Here is a 19,723-nt window from a genome sequence, read left to right on the forward strand (position 1 = left end):
CGTCAGAGGTTTGAATGTGATTTTACCATGTGATTTGATTTCTCTCTCCAGATGATTAGGCAACATCGACATGACAGAACTGATACAAATATTTCAGGAAAAATGCCCATTTATTCATTAAGCCGGAAGTTAAATTGACCGCACAGAGGAGCAACTGTCCAACACAGAGACAGCGTTGGCACTGATGGCAAGATACCCATCTCTCTCTCTCTCTCTCTCTGTTGCTATCCTTTGTATCTAAATCTAATTTGTGTACTCCCATTGTTCCACTTTCTTTTTCCTGCTTTCCTGTATCTTTTGGCCTTCGCTCCACTCTCCCTCACCAGACAAGCTGCTACTGGCCACGGTTATAGTTTTTTTTTGTATTATTAGGTTCAAGCCATTCAAGCATCTGCTCTTCTGAAAGATAAATCCACAAACTTCGAAAGATCCAGAAGGTCTTTTAACAAATCTACCTATTTTCTTAAGGATTTCCCAGAATCCTCACGCTCTTATACCCATCTAGATTAAACTATATACTATTTGCTGCATGATCAAAATGATCTTTCAACCATTTCCCAAGTTGTTCCAGCTCTAGTTCTTAATCCGAAAAAAAAGATGGTAGCTGGTGGTTATTATGTACATATATAGCTGAATATATAGATATATAGCTGGTAATACTGGCTCAAATGATTGAAATCCAAAGCAGAGACACAGACCATTTCTAGGCCACATCTTTACTTAGCTCAACTGTAAGGGCATGTACATGACAGCGGTCTCAAGTAGAGAGAGTCTGATGTGCTACACTCCCATCCACCACCCTGACCTCCACACCCCTACTTCTCACCCTGTCACTTACAGTAAAGGACACACTATCGTCTGCTTTGGCAGCCAATGTTGCTGAATCATCCAATGTGGACATAGAGTTACTGTGCTGTAACGTTACATATTACTCCATATAATGATACTCTTATTCAACGCACCTTATTTTAAGTGCCTTTACTGCACATCTCGTCTAACCCTCTTTCCACAGTTCCCTCTGGTGACTCACTCTCTCCATGACCTATTCTTCCTAAATTGTTTCTTTGCTTCCTCCCTCCTGCTGTCCCAGTATGTACTCTCCCGCCCTCCCTCCCCCACTACCCTCCCCTCCTGGGTGGCAGTCGGTAGCAGTGACGTAGCTGTTGTTTCATCGCCACCGAGACAGAGAGGCTGCAAGGACAGCAGCGTCTTGTCTCTCCCTCCCTCTCTCTCACAGACACACACACAATGTTCCCCTGCACCCTGCATCTCCGTGTCTGCAGGTGTGAGTAAAAGTGTAAGTGCAGCGAGATAGGTGTCGTCCATGTGCCCATACAGGGCAGCTGTAGAGACACACAGCAGGGATCCGCCCCAAGGACAGTAGTCTGAACAAGCTTTTCCTTTTCACAGGTCAGTGCTGTAAAACACACGGTGTCCTCAAGCCGAAGAGAACAAAGGGAAAGAACAATGAACAAAGCAGCAAAAAAAACATGTTTTCTCAGCTTTATAAAGTCTTTCAGCCTGTCTAGGCTCAAGACGGCAAAATTGTCCACCCTGGGTTACTGTGAGCTAACGTACTGCAGCATTACGTATACAGGGGAGACAGTGGTGCATTGTGTGAAAGCTGAGTCTGTGGAAAGACCTGGCCAGGACGGGCTTTTTCTCTGGACAGTGGAATGAACAGGAATTTAGGTTTGGCCTGTGGTGACTAGCTGAGACTCTGCTTTGGCTGTGACCTTTTGTTTGGGTGTCTGTGAACCTAAGATATAAATTGAATGGTTTTGAAAGTCAGTGTCAAAGAGCTTTGTGGATTAAATTTAGCAGACGAACCGAGTACAAGTAATGTTGTCATGACATTGTCATGTTTCTCCTGCTGACATTTCTCCTGCTGAACTTGACGCAGCAACAGCTGCTGACGCTGCTGTTGCTACGTCAATTTCACTATTTCACATTGTTATATTGTGTGTTTTCGCAGTTCACAAACACCTGACTTGTTGGAGAATGACTATTATGGCTCCAGCTAATGACAGGAACAAAGAGGCATATTCATTTCACAAAAACCCTCAATTTAAACTCTTATCCTTCCATCCACAAAATCTGAAGTGATCATTCACAGCTTTCCACACTGCTGGAAATACAGCGGACATGTGCCTTCAATTACTCTGTTGTACAAGCAACTAATAAACTAAATAACACGTGTCACCTGATATAAGCCTGATTGTCAGTATCAGAGTGAGGATATTACCAGATATAACACGTTAAATGATTCACATCACTTCTTTGTACATTTTCTTGATCTTGATCGTATATTCAGCATGAGTGGTGTCCATCACAAGGTATCATACCATCATTTGTTCCAGTGAAAACCCATTGGATGTTATCAGAACAGACAGCAGGTTAGATAATGCTCATGTTGTCCTCCCTTTAACATCTGGGATCATTAATGTGCACTCATGCCTCTGAGTACGCTGCAGAGAAAAAGCATAAACGAGGAGAAGAGGCCTCAAGCCCCAAAGGACTTCTCTTGACAGCCCGTGGGACTCTAGAGAGCATCTTTAACAGCCATCTGATACTTCAGTGCATATCTCCAACTCACTTTGAAACCCTCAAATGAAGATACATTTAAAGTTAAAACTACATGGTACTGTTTGGAACATTAGGTCAATGGATCTGGGTTTAAACTACATTGTAAGCCACATAAGAATTAGATTGTCATCAGTGGTGCAAAAACAACTGATAGTTACCAGATTCTGGCTAATGTGCTGATGTGTGAAAGCTGTGTGATGCTAAAATACCATAATGCTGCTGATACTTGGAGTCATATCCAGAATTTAATGGCATATTGTAGATAATATCAGATATCCTCATTTTAGCTTTTTTAATTTGCATTTCAGTTGGTTGCCCTGTTTTCATTGAGGTCCAGTCGGCTGTTCATTTAGCCGGGAATTACTTTAGTTAGCCACATTAGGCCTGATAATGTAACTCTTATGAGCTTTTTAATGCTTTGTGCAATGCACTGTATGTGTGTTTTTAACAGTTACAAGACAAACAATGTCTTTATTACAGACAAAATTTGTTAGCAAGATAAATGGTTTCAGTTTTTTTGAGGGAAATCTTTCATTAAAACATAGTTTTATTGTCAGCGGGGATAGGTGTCAGCCCCCTGCAATCCTTTAAAGGATAAGAGTTAGAGATGATGGATGGAGGGATGAGACATCCTTTGCAGTTAGGCTAAAATAAAGTGCACAGCAAGCCAATGAGTAAGTTGTGATAGAGTGGTTTGGAACTAGGGTGGAACTGGAGGTTGTCACTCTAGTATAAGCAAACCACTCAGGATCGTGTTTGAGGATTAGCACAGAGAAGAGGTATTTAAAATGAGTGTTTCGGAGGGGAAATAATCAAATAAAATGTCCTTTTTCCATTCACTTACATAAAGGGAAGCGAGTGCATTAGCCTAATCAGATTAGGCTTACAGTGAAAGTGCACCGCGTGGATGCAAATGAGGACGGATGACCTTTACTAAAATTTGGTCGATTTTGGTGGTCATGAAACATCAATAAATCAACCTTCTTTACCTTTCCTCTGCAGGAAACAGGAGCTGTTGAACATATCCAACGTTCCCCTGGGAGAATGTCCCCCTTCACCGCCCCGCACTGCTCCGCCCAGCATGAAGGTAGGACACACACACGTATGTTCATGTGTTCGTGAGACGCACAAGAGTAAACACACACCTTTTAGATAGATATTGATTTGCTGAATTTTAACCTTTATACCTTTAGGCCCGCTCCAAAAAAAAAAAATCTATTGATCTTGATCATCCTCACTGAGAAATCTCTTTAGCGATCAAAGCAGTTCGGAGAAGTGCAGCGTCTCAGCAACTTAAAGTTAACTTCATGACACATATTACATGAGTTTATTTGAAGCAAAGTAAGGTTTTAACAGGTTATGGTGTTGTTTTATGTCACAACATTTATATATATATTTTTTCATAATCTATGACACACAAAAGGTAAATATTCATGTTGCATCTATATGAATAAATACAGTATGTACAGTATAGACTCACAGTATTAAATTAGTTAAATACATACACCTTTCATGATTGTTTGGTTTAGTGCTATTTAGTATGATACAAAATGTCAAGGTGATCAAGGCAATCAAAATTCAAATCAGTTAGAAAACTAACCATGGCCATTGTGGCCTTGAACCTGTCAGCATACCTGATCTCATTTGTTTTTATTTTTCCCTTAGTGTACTAATGTATTTGCAGTGCTGATATGACTTTGGGATGGGTGGCCAATAAAAGGTTGTGTAATGAAAAAGGGATTGCAGATGAATTCTTATGTAGTGTACCTTGGTCCGTGACCAACTACGGTAGGACAAGGTATGAAGCTTTATTCTCTAATGGTATCCTGAACACAAATTGTTAAGTTAAGTCAAATTTGTCATCAATAGAAACAGCCAAAAGCCAGCCAAAGCTGTGACTCAGCAAATTGAAAAAAATATCAGAGCAAAGCCAAAGTGAACATGAATATAAATTATATTTCTTTCATTGGTGTTGTCACACTGACTCCTGCAGCGACATGTTATTGTGCTGCAAATATAGAGAAAGTATTTTCTACTATTTTTACGAGGCTGTAAGGTGTGATGTTTTCAGACATTACACTCATTACTCACACAGCGCTTTTCCATTTATCGTCCAGCACGATAAAAGAGAGAGGACACATTTTGCAGAAAGGCAGATCAGCAGGATGATATACAGGAAATAGACGACAGCTCCTTCAAGAAGGAGCCACTTTCTGCAGTATGTCACCTTGGACTAAGCCATCATTATTGAATCTGCTGAAGACAACACGGAGGGAAATAGCACAGGTCGGAGAGGATGAACCGAAGGATAAAGTTTGCTCATTGTGAGTAAGACAGACAGAACTGATTGACTGTAAATATGTTCAGTCCAAGACAGGAAGAAAAGACAACGTGAGAGAAAATAATAATATATGAAAGTAATATAACATCTTCTCCCTTCTCAGTGTAGGGCTGATTCCTGGTAATTAACAATCAGCATCCCAAATGTTTGCTGTGGGCTAAAATGCTCTAATGGTCAGATCAATGTCACAATAGTAAAGAAGTTATGAAGCTCATCATTTCCTATAATCACAGTCCACATCAAATAAATCCACCACATTGTACAAGTTTGGCTGCAGTGTGGGATAATACACAGAGGACGGTGTACAGTGAACACTTGCCTTGCTTCTCAGAATATTTTTATTAGTTAAACCATGTGCAGGTTGATGCATCAGAAGGACAGTAACATCTGACAGCAACCAAGAATCAGAAACAGCTCCAGAATCACTGCTACCGTTCACACATCTAATTCTCTGTTGTGTATTTTATGTGCAGAATAATGTACTGCTCTGATATACAACAAACATCTGATTGCACAGGCTGCGTGTTGTTGCTACCCAACGTAGTTATTGGCACCGGCCTTTCATGGCCATAAAGATGAATCTCCTGGGAGGCCACACAGGCATAGACATATGGATTTTGTGCACCTGGCACATGTTCTGCAGCGCAGTGCTGGAGCCGCCGCAGCTGCTTGCTGTGTGTTTGTTGTCTTTGTAGACAAAGTATTTCATTCTGTGATTTTACACGTCGCAGTGACTCACAATGTGCATAATGTTAGCAGTCAACCTTCAAAGACACGGTTGCTTACGCAGCAAAATAAAACTTAAGCAGTTGTTGGCCCACGTGGCTGACTGGAATGACCTGTTCTGCTTTAACAAACGATTCAGTTTGCTGCCGGACTCGACTTTCCTGTCCTCCAGCTTTAGGCGGTATAAGGACAAAATAAATGTAGAAGAGAGGTAGGGAAAAGAGGAAGGCAGAGACACAGAGGGCTCGCTTGTTTTTAGCTGCTGTTGTTAAGGTAAGTCTAAATTCTGACTCAAAAGTCCATCGGGTAGTTTTTTTATGAAAAACAATTTGATATGTAATGTTTTTCAGATCAAAGCGTGTGGCTTTTAAGTTTACATGTATATCAATTCTCCATCTGCAATGGATCCAAATTCAATAAATTTCCCAGCAGCAAGAAGATAACCATATCAAAAGACAAAATCAGACTGCTGTCTAGACAAGTTTTACTATTATTATTATTATCTTTTGCTCCAAATATAAGGAAGTCCCTAGAGGGCAGGTCAGAAAGGCATTCTGCAGTTTCCATATCAGATGCAATCACCAAAGAATTTGCAAGTTTCCATTTCAAAACATGTTGCATCTAGTTTGAGCAAATTTTACAACTTCACATCCCCCAGTCAACTGAGGTAAAAGAATTAGTCAGTGTCGTGATGGAATTACATATCCTATAATATAGAACGGTTTTATGGCACATTCACAGCACACTTACTCCCACATGTACAGTATTCTGTAGCAATATGTCCTAACCCCACGGTCCAAACCAGCCAAGTATTGATTCATGTATCAAATACAGATGTGTGTCAGTGCAAATATCAGTCAGTGTTTGACAGAGCTGTGCTGTAAGGATGCTATAAGGGTGTTTGTGTCCTCCTGCACATCTGATAGCCATCCCTTCATCCACATTTCACCTTTTTTGACCCAGAGGGGGAGTTGTGTTGTGGGCAGGAGAGAAGAGTCTGTGGATGTATGGCCTGGTCATGCTAAGTGCAAGTATTTTGAACAAGACCGTCTCAGGCTGTCGTCTAGAAAGCTGAAAGAGAGTGTGAAACCTACAGTATGGTGCTTGTGTCAGTTTGACTCAGTGGGACTTAACAAAAGAGGAAACAAAAATAGTAGTTTCTTGCAAATTTAGCTTGTTTCCATTTAATTCCTCTCCCAAAATGTTCATGTTCATTGTCGTCTAGAAAGCTGAAAGAGAGTGTGAAACCTACAGTATGGTGCTTGTGCCAGTTTGACTCAGTGGGACTTAACAAAAGAGGAAACAAAAATAGTAGTTTCTTGCAAATTTAGCTTGTTTCCATTTAATTCCTCTCCCAAAATGTTCATGTAGTGTTTTTCTTGAGGTTAAATTCTGTAATATCCTGCAGATAACACGATGAGACACGGAGGCCACCGTCCCTGTGACTTATAATTATTGCTGCCAATGTGCAGAAGATACTGTTCATGACTTTACATGAATATTTGTGAATTCTAGTAGCCGAGGAGTCAGTCAGTCAGTCTGGCAGGCAGGCAGACAGCTGGTCTGATCTGCCCGTGGCCTTCGGTCACCCCCAGTGGGTTGCCATGGGAGATAAGAGATGCAGATGTTGTTGCCGGGTGAGAGAGAGGGGGAGAAACATAGAGGCAAAACACAGAGTGAGAGAGAAAGTAGGAGAAAAGGTAAATAAATAAGAGGCAGAAAGGGGACTGAGAAGAAAGGAGGAAACATATTAGAGCGTTGGGAAAGAAGAGAGAACAAATTAGCATAGTGAGACACTGAAATAAAAGAGACAGAATAAAGTGCAAGGACAGAAAAGTGACAAATACAGACATCCAGGTCCTGTTTTGGATTGACAGCAGAGCAGAAAGACAGATAGTAGTCTTTTGTCCTTGCTCTTGTCTGGTCTCTGCGGGGGCTATGAATGCTGATTGAACACGCTGTCAGCGCTACAGGATCCCATTCAGGACAAGTTGCATCAGTGTGTCTTCTAAACTGTCATGGTTCACAGTCTGTGAGGACCTGCCACTCACATCTCGTTAGATTTAAAGGGGGGGAAAAAAAAGCTGCTTTTTAGGAGCGCATCCCCTCCCTTCCTTTTGTCACCCTCATATGATCCCACTAAACATCACAGGACACACACAAATACACCTCTTGGAAACATGTGCAGTTGGCTGAGAGCACATGTTGCTATCTGACAGCAGTGCTTATTGTTAGTCTGGCTCTCTGGTGTTGACTCTGCAGGTCCACCCGCGGCGCAGTATCAGCGACAGCACCTTTAACTGGTTAATATTAACTCTTTGATAAGCTGAGTGTGTGTGGTTCCGTCGGCAGGGACTCCCACAGCTGACAGAAATGATAGCTTTATTTTCATGCCAGTAACCAGCGTAGTGAATAACCCTTATTTTTATTACAGAGATGCTGTCAAAATGTAGTCATTTACAGTTTTTTACTGCCAGAATCCAGTCGTTTAAACGGGTGTAAAACACCAGTTAATCACCTTTACCAGACTTCCCTGTTTAAGGAGCTACGGTTCATGGGTAAGGCACTTATCTCCCGTTTCCTCTTGCTTTGTATTTTATGGCGCTACTGAGGGTGCAGCACCCAGACTGGTGCAGTTATAAGTGAGATTGTGTATGTGTGCTATTAAAGTCATTTAAGTTGAGTTACAGTTGATTCTCTTTTGTAGCAATTAAAGTTTTTTTTTTCTTTTCTCATTAGTTACATTGAGATTTAAGAGCAGTGAACTATGTAGTAGCCATTTAAAAAGGAAGCATAGCACTGCTGCTTTTGTGAAGTTATTCCTTTAAGCCGGAAGAGTTCAATTCAATGCCATGACCTGACATCCCTTGTGTGGGTGTGGGTGTGTGTGTGTGTGTGAGTGAGTGAGTGCTTACATGTACAGCCTATGCCACGCTGCACACATTGCATTTGCACATTATTCATGTGCCAAACTCAGAGCACAAAGGCACAAAGCATGCAGACCATTATCACCCTCACAACTTGTTTATGTGACAAAGTGGAAGCCCAGGGGGGGGGCGAAGATGTGTGAATGCACTCAAGGATGCGTATGTTTGTGTGAGCGTGTGTTACTTTCTGAGGAAGTGGGTGGTTATCAGCTTGTGTGCATGTGGGTGTAAGAGGCTGATGGGAAAGTCTCTCCGCTGCCCTGCCCTTTTGACACAGCTAAGTTTATGCTGTGGAGGAGAGTCATACACAGTGAGCCGGCCAACAAGGTTTGCTGCGGCTGACACAAATGTGTCCAATGCAAGACCTTTCAATTCAGACATTTTGGTTTTCTTCTGAGTGCTGAAACACTTGCATGAGGTGTAAATTAGAGCCAACTGAAGGTCAGTGACTCAGCCGTTGCACTAACTAACATGGGTTTGGTGTCAGTGGAAATTTGGTGCTGTGAATGTTAAAATGTAGCAGTGTCACACCCTGTCTTACATGTTCTGTAATCTTCTTTTGTCTGCTTCAGTCTGCAGAGTTCTTCGATATGCTCGAGAGAATGCAGGTACGAAATTTTCATTAATTCCTTTCTTTCCTGTGAATCCAAATTATTTCCATACTGTAATCCTCTTTGTATTTCTTCTTTATTTCACCATCTGTGTTTCCTCCTTTCTCTCTCTCTCTCTCTCTCTCTCTCTCTGCCTCTCTTTGGCTAAGTTTATGGCAATGCAAAAGTTGCATATGAGCAGTGTCTGCCACAGCCAGATTCAACATAATCAAGGATAAGACAAGACATTGATGATTCAATCAGCGTAGGTCAGCCCACTGGGTTCAGTCTGTTGCTCAGATAATGGGCACGCTGGGGGCAGAGAAGAGCAGCACTTGAAAAATCAGGATTGCCATTTTGTTCTTCTCAGTTTGGAATTCATTCAGTTTGGTGATTCATTCAGTCTGTTTCTCTGTGTGTGTGTGTGTTCTTGTTTTTTGTCTTTCAGCCGTCTCCTTTAATTTAGAATTATGATTTTGCCTTAATAACAGAGGGAAAGCTAGAAAGATGCTGCTCCGGGAGACGCAGCAGAACACGCTGACTGAACACAAGTAGTGTTATTTAGAAAGTGTGAGTGGTGGATGACAGTCAGTTCAATGCACACACACGTACACACACACACACACACACACACACACAGAACCTGCACCTCATCCATCTTTTGTGGACCTCAGCTCGCATCGACCTGCTCTCTTGAACTCTGTCACCTCGACTTTCACATTTGGAACTCAGCGTTCAAAGTGTGCTTCAGTGCTCAAATCTGGACAGTGCTGATGAAGGTCACCTTTTTGATCCCAATCTCTTCTTTCCCCATCCTGTCTTCTTCCTTCTCCCTAACGTCCCTCCTTTTCCACGTCTCCCTCCTTGCTCATCCTTTGTCTTCTCTCCATCTTTGTCTGTGTGGTCAGGACTGAAAATTAAAGCCTACTGAGAGCCCCTTTGTGATCAGTCTCATATTGTTGACAATGACTCCCCCATGACTGTAACAGCTGCTCCGTCAATATGTACTCAGACAGACAAACACTGCTGCAGACTAGACTGAGAAGTGTGTGTGTGTGTGTGTGTGTGTGTGTGTGTGTATTGAGACCCAGGAGTCTGTACTTGTACTGTTCAAATGAATGCTGTCTGATTGTTGGCATGATTGGGGGTTTTAGACGTGATGGTAGTGGTGTGTTCAGTTCTCGAAATCCCCACACGTGTACATTTCATCACGTCTAAGTTCAGCCGTGTAGAAATGATGTTGGCACTGAGCCTCTAAGTTTGTTCCTTGTGCACCAGATTGGCTTTTCACATCTGTATCTATATATATGTATCTATATATCTATATCTCTATCTATGTATAAATAGAAAACACAGCAGACTGGAGAAGGCTTTGGCCTGCATCTCAGTAATGAGGATAATAAATGAGGAAAGGAACACTTAGCATGTCTGGAAGCTGGATTCAGAGAGAGGGGATGACGGTGTCTGTTTTACCTGTGTGTGTGTGTGTGTGTGTGTGTGTGTGTGTGTGTGTGTGTGTGTGTGTGTGTGTGTGTGTGCGTGCGCGTGCAGGAAAGTGCATTAGCATATATGACTCACACAGTTGTCATCTGGCAACAGAGACAATGAGGTCTGAAAACGAGAATGCTATGTTCCAGGGCAATTTCTAAATGCGCAAAAATAACCGGAACTTGCTTTTTGAATGTTGTGCTTTTTCACCCTCATGCTGCATATGGACACTTATAAGGTCCCTAAAGCTGAAGAGACAAAAAAATGGAAGGTGTGACCAGACACCAGACACACACCTGTACACATCTCATTAGTTATTCTGTCCCTCATTTCTCTGCATGCTTTCCTTCATCACTGCATCATCACGACTGCTGATTTGCTCTGTGGTTGTTCTTTCTTCGTCTGCCTATCAGCATATTCTGAGCACCCCTGTGAATGCTTTTCAAAATTTTCTCAGGCCTTTTAAAGTACAAAATCAATAGCCTCCTGATCTGATTGATTATAAGTTGAATGAACTCCAGCTGTCAATCGATCTTCTCTGGACTGCAAGTATCCTGACTCCTGCAGATGCTGAATACAGATGACTGGCTGTCCGTAGTGCTGAGCTCTCAGAGGTGCAAACGGGCCTCAGCAGTATTTAGAGGTCATACAGCGGAGCTGTGCTACACTAGCAGACTGCCAAACGACTACAGGCTCATAACAGCTCTTAACCCAAGGGGCTCCTGGATCAAAACACCTCTGACATCATCAAGGGGTGACACACCCTCATTGATGTTTGCTGATGACTGTGAATTTCAGGCTGTTGCATCATCGCCTCAGAGTCCATTTTGGCATGATGAGCTGTGTTACCATTCCATTCCTGTGTCTGTGGCTGTGCTTGCAACTGTATCATTGTGGTGAAAGTCAGTGAAGTTCACTCATGTTAAAATTAGTCCTTTTAACAGTGTGTGTGTCCTCTGATTTGCAGGATGACTATATCCCCTACCCGCGAATAGAAGATGTGAGTCATTTCTTACTCACATAACACACTCATAACACATATTTACACCCTTCTCGTGTGAAACCACTAGCTAGAGATGCTTCCTACGATAGAAAATACATTTAAAGTTGAAGTAGTTTGCATTTTTTCTTGCTAAGTGGTAAATGCTAACAAGGTTATACTTATAAAGGTGCAATTCTGGAGAACTTTGCATGTCCCAGAGGAATTGCATTTGATCATTGTATGATGATTGTATCTACCTTGTGTCCTTATATCGCTCCTGCCCTTCTGTCCAAGGTCCTGGAGAAGGGTGGTCCTTATCCCCAAGTAATCCTGCCACAGTTCGGGGGTTACTGGATCGAGGATGTTGAGGCACCAGCGGGGACCCCCTCCTCCTCAGAGTCCAGTTTCTGTGAGGAGGAGGATGGAGGAGAGGGCATGAGCCCTGGTGGGGGGCACAGCTTCCGCCTGGAGTGTAACAGCACAGCCCGCGCCTACCGCAAACACTTCCTGGGGAAGGTTAGTGTGTGTGTGTGTGTGTGTGTGTGTGTGTGTGTGTGTATTCAAATCAGTTTCACCTTGTATTTAGCAGTAGATATCTGTTCTTATGTTTGATCTAAAATGTTTCTTTCTCACACCCATATTTCTACACCCCAGGAACACATGAACTATTACTGCACTGGCAGCAGCATAGGCAACCTCATCATGTCTCTGAAACACGAGGAGGCAGAGGGACAGGAGTTCCTGCGCATCATGCTCAGGTACAATGATAGAAATGTCAAATATCTATATCTAATAGGAGAAATATAATATCAACACCACACCCTTAATATTGATTAGCAGCCTTGTTGAGTCCAGACTATTAAATTCCGTCTTTACCACGTCTGCTCTCCTGGTCTGCTGGCTCTGTTCGTGTCCCTATTAGTTGGGGGCCATATTATATTTTCCAATACCAAGGTCTTATAATACTAACCACTATACCAATAATAATAATAAGAAGACTAAGAGTCTACAGCCATGCTCGTATCTCTATGAAGCTGTATAGCTATCTACATAGGTATAGTAGCGCTTTGAGCTAAATGCTAACTTCTGCATGCAGACATGCGCTTAGTAACAAAGCTAAAATGCTGATATTAAGCTGCTATAATGTTTACCGTGTTCACCATCTGAGTTTGGTGTGTTAGCACTAACATTTGTAATTATTAGCAATAAACACAAAGTATAGCTGAGGCTGAAGGGAATGTGATTCCTCTGGTAGTTGGCCAGAAACCAAAGTATTGGAAACACTGATGTCCTGCGGAAGTCATCCTGAGAAAAATTTTAAGCCATCCATCCATCTATTATCTACACCGCTTATCTGTCAGGGTCGCAGGGGGGCTGGAGCCAATCCCAGCTGACTTTGGGCGAGAGGCAGGGTTCACCCTGGACTGGTCGCCCGTGAATCACCATTCACACTCACACCTACAGGCAATTTAGAGTGACCAATTAACCTAACCTGCATGTCTTTGGACTGTGGGAGGAAGGCAGAGAAAACCCAGGCAAGCACAGGGAGAACACAGAAAGACCCCAGGTTCAAACCTGGATTCAAACCTGGAACCTTCTTGCTGTGGGGCAACAGTTCTAACCACTGCACCAAAATGTAAATATTCTTACCAACTTTTATGGCAATCCATCCAGTAGTTGTCTAGACATTTCAATGACAGCTGCAAACATGAAAATTCATGGTGGATCTCGGCTAACAGTCAGAGAATTAGTGTAGTGATGGGAGAAAATAAACAAACAACTCTCTTTAGTGTCCGTTATTTACCAGGTCGGCCTGTCGAACATCGGGGTGCTCATGAAGAGCCGACCTTTCCCACTCATACTGCCGCTCATACTGCTGAACAAGAAGTCAGACTCAGGTCCAGACACTTGCCTACTCAAAAAGAACAACATAGCATAGTATATATATAGTATTAACATAGTATCATATAGCTCACATAGAACTGGGATGCAGAATCAAAGCATTAGAATTAATGTTTTATCTTCATTAATGTAAACTTATACATGAGGACTGCAATGCATTGAAGAGAAGTTTTGTTGGATGGCTGTGAAGTTCATTTTCTGCTGAGAGGCAGATCAGGCAGGAGGATAATGTATGGATCAGGTAGTGACAGGCAGCGTTATTTTGCAAAAAGCATCAAAACTCGAAAGGTTCAATAGAGCTAGATCTGTCAACTCAAAGAAACCGACTCCGTGAAAAGAATCGGCCTGCCCGTCACTTCATCACAGATTACTGAAGTAGGTTGATTCATTCTCAGGTTCATCACAGGTTCCAGTCCCTTTTCTTTTGTTGCAGCTCATTGTGCTCTTTGTCATGAGTAGTTCTGAACAGATTGGTGGTGCTGTAACGGACAGCTTTCACAGTTGGTGACATTTTCATTAACAGACGAGGAAAACAATGAACAAATGCAATGTTTTCGATTAGCCATTGTTGGCGCTGCAAAGGGGACCGTAGCCAGGTGATGGCTAATCTCATCTTTGACAGGTGCCAGTGATAATATCACCAGTATCTCTGCATTGGGTATCAATCAGCACACCACTGATCACGAGTCTTTGTTTATGTGTTGAGACTTTCTGAGACTAACTCATTGTGATCATAGTTTTCCCCAATTTCCCTGACAAACCTCTTTGATTGGCCAAATGTCAGATTCACCTCAACAGCAGAGCTCCTCCTTTTGTTCTGTTGCAGGTCGAGGATCAAAACGGTCCACGACAGGATCTCATTAGCAGGCATCAGCCAGCTGCCCAGTGTACCCCAGATTGCCAAGGTAAGATACAGTAAAATACAATTTACAAGTACTCAAGGTTTAAAAATAGGTATTTTCCGAGAGTTTCCCACTCTCTCCATGTACACATAACAACCTCAAAACATAATTGCAGCTGTGAGTGCCACGTTGTATATATGGGTGCCTGCTCACTCTTAACTGCAAGGGGGAGCTTGAGGGAGGAGGACATCTTTTAAGCTGCTTAGTGCTAGTAAAACAGCCTTTGGCAATTTTTTAATTAACTTTTCCAACATGTAAACACATAATTCAAGACCATTCAGCAAAATCAGGCTTTGCCTCACTCTTCCGAGGACAGAGATTGGTCTTTGACGTAAGCTCGTGTTGATACACCTGGTGGTAGGAGAGGCCCGTCTCCTTATAAACACAGCTGGGAAGATTCTGGCAACGGTTTAAGCAACCACGCAACCAGCATACTTTTAATTACTCACTTTCAAAAGAGAAACAGAAGGACAAACCCACATGAAATGAAGAAAAAGACCAGCTTTTTTTTTAGCTTTACACCCTGACATGTGATTCAGTGATCCAGTCAGGGATAGAAAGGTATTACACACTGTAAGCAAATGTGATGATAAAACTAGGATGTGCACTGAGCAAATTATTAGGATTTTTAGAAATGTGCAAATCCCATAGACTTTGTAGGCAAGCTTGTAAGTATAAACACAAATGAACTTCCCTTGTGTCTTGCAGTGGGTTTACTTCCCACTATATACAATATAATGCGATTTCTTTCATATGATATCAGTTAGATATACTGACATTCTTTTCTTCCCTCAGCTTCTATGTGATGATGCCACAGGGCTGAAATTCAACCCAGTCCTGTACCCTCGGGTGAGTTTATCCTAAACTCCACATTGTGACCTCATTAATAACCAGTTCAAACTCAGCTCATTGAACCAGTTACAAATTCATTAATCAAAGCTGGCGTGAGTTACCTTTTCCCGTCTCCGACCGCTTCTGCCAAGAGACAGTTGAGAGGGGGGGGCTCTGTTGGGCTGAAGGTGCTAATTCTTCAACTTTAAAGTCACCTTCATCAGTAACTTCTTATATTCCGTACGTCCATAAATATTTCACAGCCTGTACTTAACTAGCACTTATCACATATTGCCCTCATAAGCCCCCCACCTCACTAACATCTGCCCTGTTCCGTGCATTATTCAAAAGCGACTGATGATACAAGAGGGAAACAACTTCCTAAAATGGAAACGATGAATCTGTCTCTTCTCCTCCTGTGAGCCCTGTGGAGGAGTGTGATGGAGCATGCTTTCAGCCTGTGCCTCGGGAAAGGAAAAAAAAAAAAAAAAACCCATCTGTGTCTCAGAGAGCAGTGACAAGATCACTGGCCTCGCTGAGGGTTTGCATGTCAGCTTTACGTAACAATGGCCCAAGAAAGCTGCCCTGGAGACAGAGTGGAGGAAAGGAAAACATGTTTTCCTAACTCCCACAGCGAGAAGAAAGTGAGTGAGATAAGCTAACTTAGCAATAAGTAGGAGAATGTTTTTGTTCATGTGCAGGGATCCCAGTTGATAGTGGCCTACGATGAGCACGAGGTGAACAACACCTTCAAATTTGGAGTCGTCTACCAGAAGTTTGGACAGGTGAGCCGTTATGTTGATACCGTCGGTGTTTGCCAGTTTATTTCAAGCGCGCCATCTGATCTTACCTGCTGTTTTTCCTGTCGTTTCCAATGTTGTGTCGCTTCCTCACAGACATCAGAGGAGGAGTTATTTGGGAACAATGAGGAGACGCCGGCTTTCAAGGAGTTTCTCAGCATCTTGGGCGACAACATTGAACTCCAGGACTTTAAAGGGTGAGAGCAGGAGTAGAGTTCAATAAAAATTAATTCCTTTTTAAAAAAGACGGATTCAGAAACATAAAAATAAGAAATAAGGTAAAATTTGATCGAATAAAAAAGGCCCAAAAAGGATGCCATTAAAGTGCACTGCTATAAACCACAATAGCAGGGTTTAATTGCTGTAATCTTGGCTCAATTTGTCCTGCTGTTTCGGCCTTAGCATGTAATCGGGATAAACTTCTTAGTGAAACACGTCCGGGAAGAGAAAGTGCCACAGGGGCAGGCAATCACAGCTTTGTATACTGAATTTTTTTTTTTTATTGTGGTACATGGCCTGAAAGCATAGCAGACACATTAGGGCAAACTGCACGACACAGAATGTGATGCAGCAGATGTTTAAAATACATGAAATAAAACCTCAAGACTTATCTCATGACTGAAGAGTGGAGGCCACACAGAGAACATGACACATGTGCCCTGCTGATGTGACAGGTTTCGCGGTGGGCTGGATGTCTCCCACGGACAAACAGGGTCTGAATCTGTCTACACTGTCTTCAGGCGGAGAGAGATTATGTTCCATGTGTCAACCAAGCTCCCCTTCACCGAGGGAGACGTCCAGCAGGTACAAGACTTTGAGGCTGGCTTTGTTGTGGACGCACTAAAGGCGCAGTGGATTTAGCTGTCAAGTCAGAAATATCAATATTAAGTATTGAACAGATCAGGTGTAGTCAATGACAATGTACTGTGCTGTTCTCATTGCTGTTTCAAAAAGTCATTTGATATCAAACTGCTTAGAAAAACTTTTAGCATTCAGGGTTTTATGTGTCATGGAAGACTCATAAAGCTTATTCTAAAAATGTCCAATGATGACCAGCTAATAAATCGTCCTTCCTTCTGCTTCTTTAGCTCCAGAGGAAAAGGCACATAGGAAATGACATCGTGGCCACGGTCTTCCAGGAAGAGGCCACACCGTTTGTTCCTGACATGATCGCCTCCAACTTCCTGCACGCTTATGTGCTGGTGCAGGTTGAGAACCCCTGCACAGAGCACACGACATACAAGGTACAAAGCAGGAGGCACGTGTGGTGAAATGACACGACTGCCACACCAGGGTGCCGTGTAACGCGTGCGAATGAGTAAGCCAAACAAGCTGTGTAGTGTTTGACGCTGCCAGCAGCCGAGAAGATGAATAACTTCATAAGCACAACAGAGGCCCAATTAATCATCGCTCATCCGGCACGATGACGACGTCTTCTCAGGTTTCCCTCTGACTAACCTATGACTATTATTCGTTTTATGTCGTCAGGTGTCTGTTACAGCGAGGGAGGACGTGCCTCCTTTTGGACCCCCTCTCCCGAACCCAGCTGTCTTTAGGAAGGTGAGAGACAGGGCTGAGATCGACACAGGGGAAAATATAGTGAATCCTATCACCTTTCAGATACAGGTTGTGCCCCGACATCTGGAACAACACTGACTTTGACTTTTAGGCTTTTTAGGAGATAAAGTGTTCAGTGAGTCGACTTTGTTTTTCTGACCGTGGCAATAGCTCAGATCAATCCAATGGCAGCCTGTGCAAGAAGGAGGAAAAGATACATTTGGCAGAGATGACAACTTGGATTATCACTCATCATTGTGCCGTCCTCCAGACATGCAAAACCTTTGGCTCAGAATATTCAAATACCAAGACACACTTGATGGCTTTGCTTTTAAATGGTAAAAAGTCTGGCAAACAGTATTTATGTATGATTAAAAGTAGATGAGTTGCTGGTGATTGAAATAATACATATATATTATTTAGGTGCTGTAACAGTTTTCCAGACTATCATATGTAGTTTTATAATGTCTCTGTATCTTAGAATCCATCCAAGGGCGAGATAATCAATAATTAAGGAAACACTATGTCGGTTTCAGCTTATCGCCGATTTACAAACATGACTGGAGTGAAGTATTTAGAATCTACTGTAAAGTGGAAGCGCCGTTCGGATATATGACATTATATACTAATGTGTCAAGATAGTTAACTAAAGTTTATTGAGCTACATGAAGACATGATTTATGCAGATTGAGATGACTTCAGAGCCAATCCACAGATCACTACAGTACATGTGGTTTGTGGCTTCAGAATGATTCATTAAAGTTTTTTCCACCCAAATATGTAAAAACAAATTTAATTATCATTATTATTATTTTTTTTTTACTTTCCTGCTTTCTTGCCCCATTAGCCCCCAGGTTCAGGACCCCACCGTAGTTAAAAGTACTGAATGTTTTTCATTGTTGTGTTTGTTCTTTTACTTAAGTAAATGATCTGAGTACTTCATCCTCTACAGCTTGTACGCATTTAAAATGTTCTCATTCAAAACAGCAGTTTAACATATTGGTGCACATTAAAAAACTGTTGCCCTACTGTTTTACCCCCTAGCATTCAGATCACTGTCATTAAGGGGAAAGTGAATTGTAAAAACAATCTGACTCAAAGGTTCAGTAAAGCTAATGGGAACATGATTTTCAGTACAGGAGAACGGAGAGAAGATTTAAGGCTGATGAGGATTTAAATGAGTGAGGTTCATACTCTGGTTCAGACACAGACTGCTGCAGTATTGTTAAATATGTGCGGTGCTGATAGAGGTCACCTTTTCCTTTCCGTTGCCATCCACCCTTTTGTTTCATCATCTAACTCTTCCCATCTTCTCTCTCTCTCTCTGCCCTCTTTCTCATGCTCCTTCTCTCCCTCCAGGGTCCAGAGTTTCGAGACTTCCTGCTGACAAAGCTGATCAATGCTGAAAACGCCTGCTACAAATCTGACAAATTTGCCAAACTAGAGGTGACACACGTTCGCGCAAACCGCGCTCAAACACCACAACATGCCTTCAATAACTGTTCCGCCTCATCCATAACCATCAGGACGCTTCACCACAATAAGCTTTGTGCGTGTGTGTGAATTGATTCCAGGGCCGAACACGAGCCGCGCTGCTGGACAACCTTCACGACGAGCTGCACAGACAGAGCCAGGCCACGCTGGGTCTGGGCCAGGCGGGAGAGGAGGACAAGCTGGAGAATGGGGGACACGGGGGTCTGCTAGAGTCCTTCAAGGTGACACCATGTTATCTATGACATTTATTTAATCACTGTCTTTGCAGCACAAGAGTGTGAGATGTTCTTGCTTGTAGGTCAACTAAATGTCACAGGTCTGCAAGATGATTAAAAGCGCTGCTGCCTTTCTCTGCTCAAAGATGATGATTCCTTATACTGTGAGTGTTGTGTGAGTGTGCAGGCGTTCATGTGTGTGTGTGTGTGTGTGTGTGTGCGAGAGAGAGAAAGAGAGTGAAAATGAATGCAAACACTATTGTGCTTATGTATTTGTGAACAAATAGTCCCTTTCTCCTTGTTAATCGTAAGTATTACCTCCCTCAGATGTTCGACTGGGGGGATTATTCATTCAGTGTGTGTGTGTGTGTCTGTCTGTCTG

The 19,723-nt window shown here is 42.5% G+C and overlaps 1 protein-coding gene across 6 annotated transcripts in view; it reads left to right on the top strand.

Annotated features, from left to right (window-relative positions):
* The window catches only part of rap1gap2a (RAP1 GTPase activating protein 2a), a 39,891-nt gene that overhangs the window by 13,319 nt on the left and 6,849 nt on the right, over positions 1 to 19,723 (top strand). For 3 of the 6 annotated variants that reach the window (XM_070828667.1, XM_070828668.1, XM_070828672.1), the window contains exons 2-15: positions 3,589 to 3,673; positions 9,153 to 9,188; positions 11,626 to 11,658; positions 11,935 to 12,156; positions 12,295 to 12,398; positions 14,369 to 14,447; positions 15,240 to 15,293; positions 15,977 to 16,060; positions 16,172 to 16,272; positions 16,750 to 16,879; positions 17,164 to 17,319; positions 17,564 to 17,635; positions 18,992 to 19,078; positions 19,207 to 19,347. In XM_070828667.1, the coding sequence (XP_070684768.1) occupies positions 3,589 to 3,673; positions 9,153 to 9,188; positions 11,626 to 11,658; positions 11,935 to 12,156; positions 12,295 to 12,398; positions 14,369 to 14,447; positions 15,240 to 15,293; positions 15,977 to 16,060; positions 16,172 to 16,272; positions 16,750 to 16,879; positions 17,164 to 17,319; positions 17,564 to 17,635; positions 18,992 to 19,078; positions 19,207 to 19,347 (1,384 nt within the window). Of the gene's footprint in view, positions 1 to 3,588; positions 3,674 to 5,891; positions 5,927 to 8,027; positions 8,212 to 9,152; positions 9,189 to 10,896; positions 10,930 to 11,625; positions 11,659 to 11,934; positions 12,157 to 12,294; positions 12,399 to 14,368; positions 14,448 to 15,239; positions 15,294 to 15,976; positions 16,061 to 16,171; positions 16,273 to 16,749; positions 16,880 to 17,163; positions 17,320 to 17,563; positions 17,636 to 18,991; positions 19,079 to 19,206; positions 19,348 to 19,723 lie in introns of those variants that run through there. The other 3 variants (XM_070828673.1, XM_070828670.1, XM_070828669.1) reach the window with 3 other exon arrangements.

This window comes from Pempheris klunzingeri, chromosome 4 (assembly GCF_042242105.1).
Source record: "Pempheris klunzingeri isolate RE-2024b chromosome 4, fPemKlu1.hap1, whole genome shotgun sequence".
Lineage (NCBI taxonomy): Eukaryota > Metazoa > Chordata > Actinopteri > Acropomatiformes > Pempheridae > Pempheris > Pempheris klunzingeri.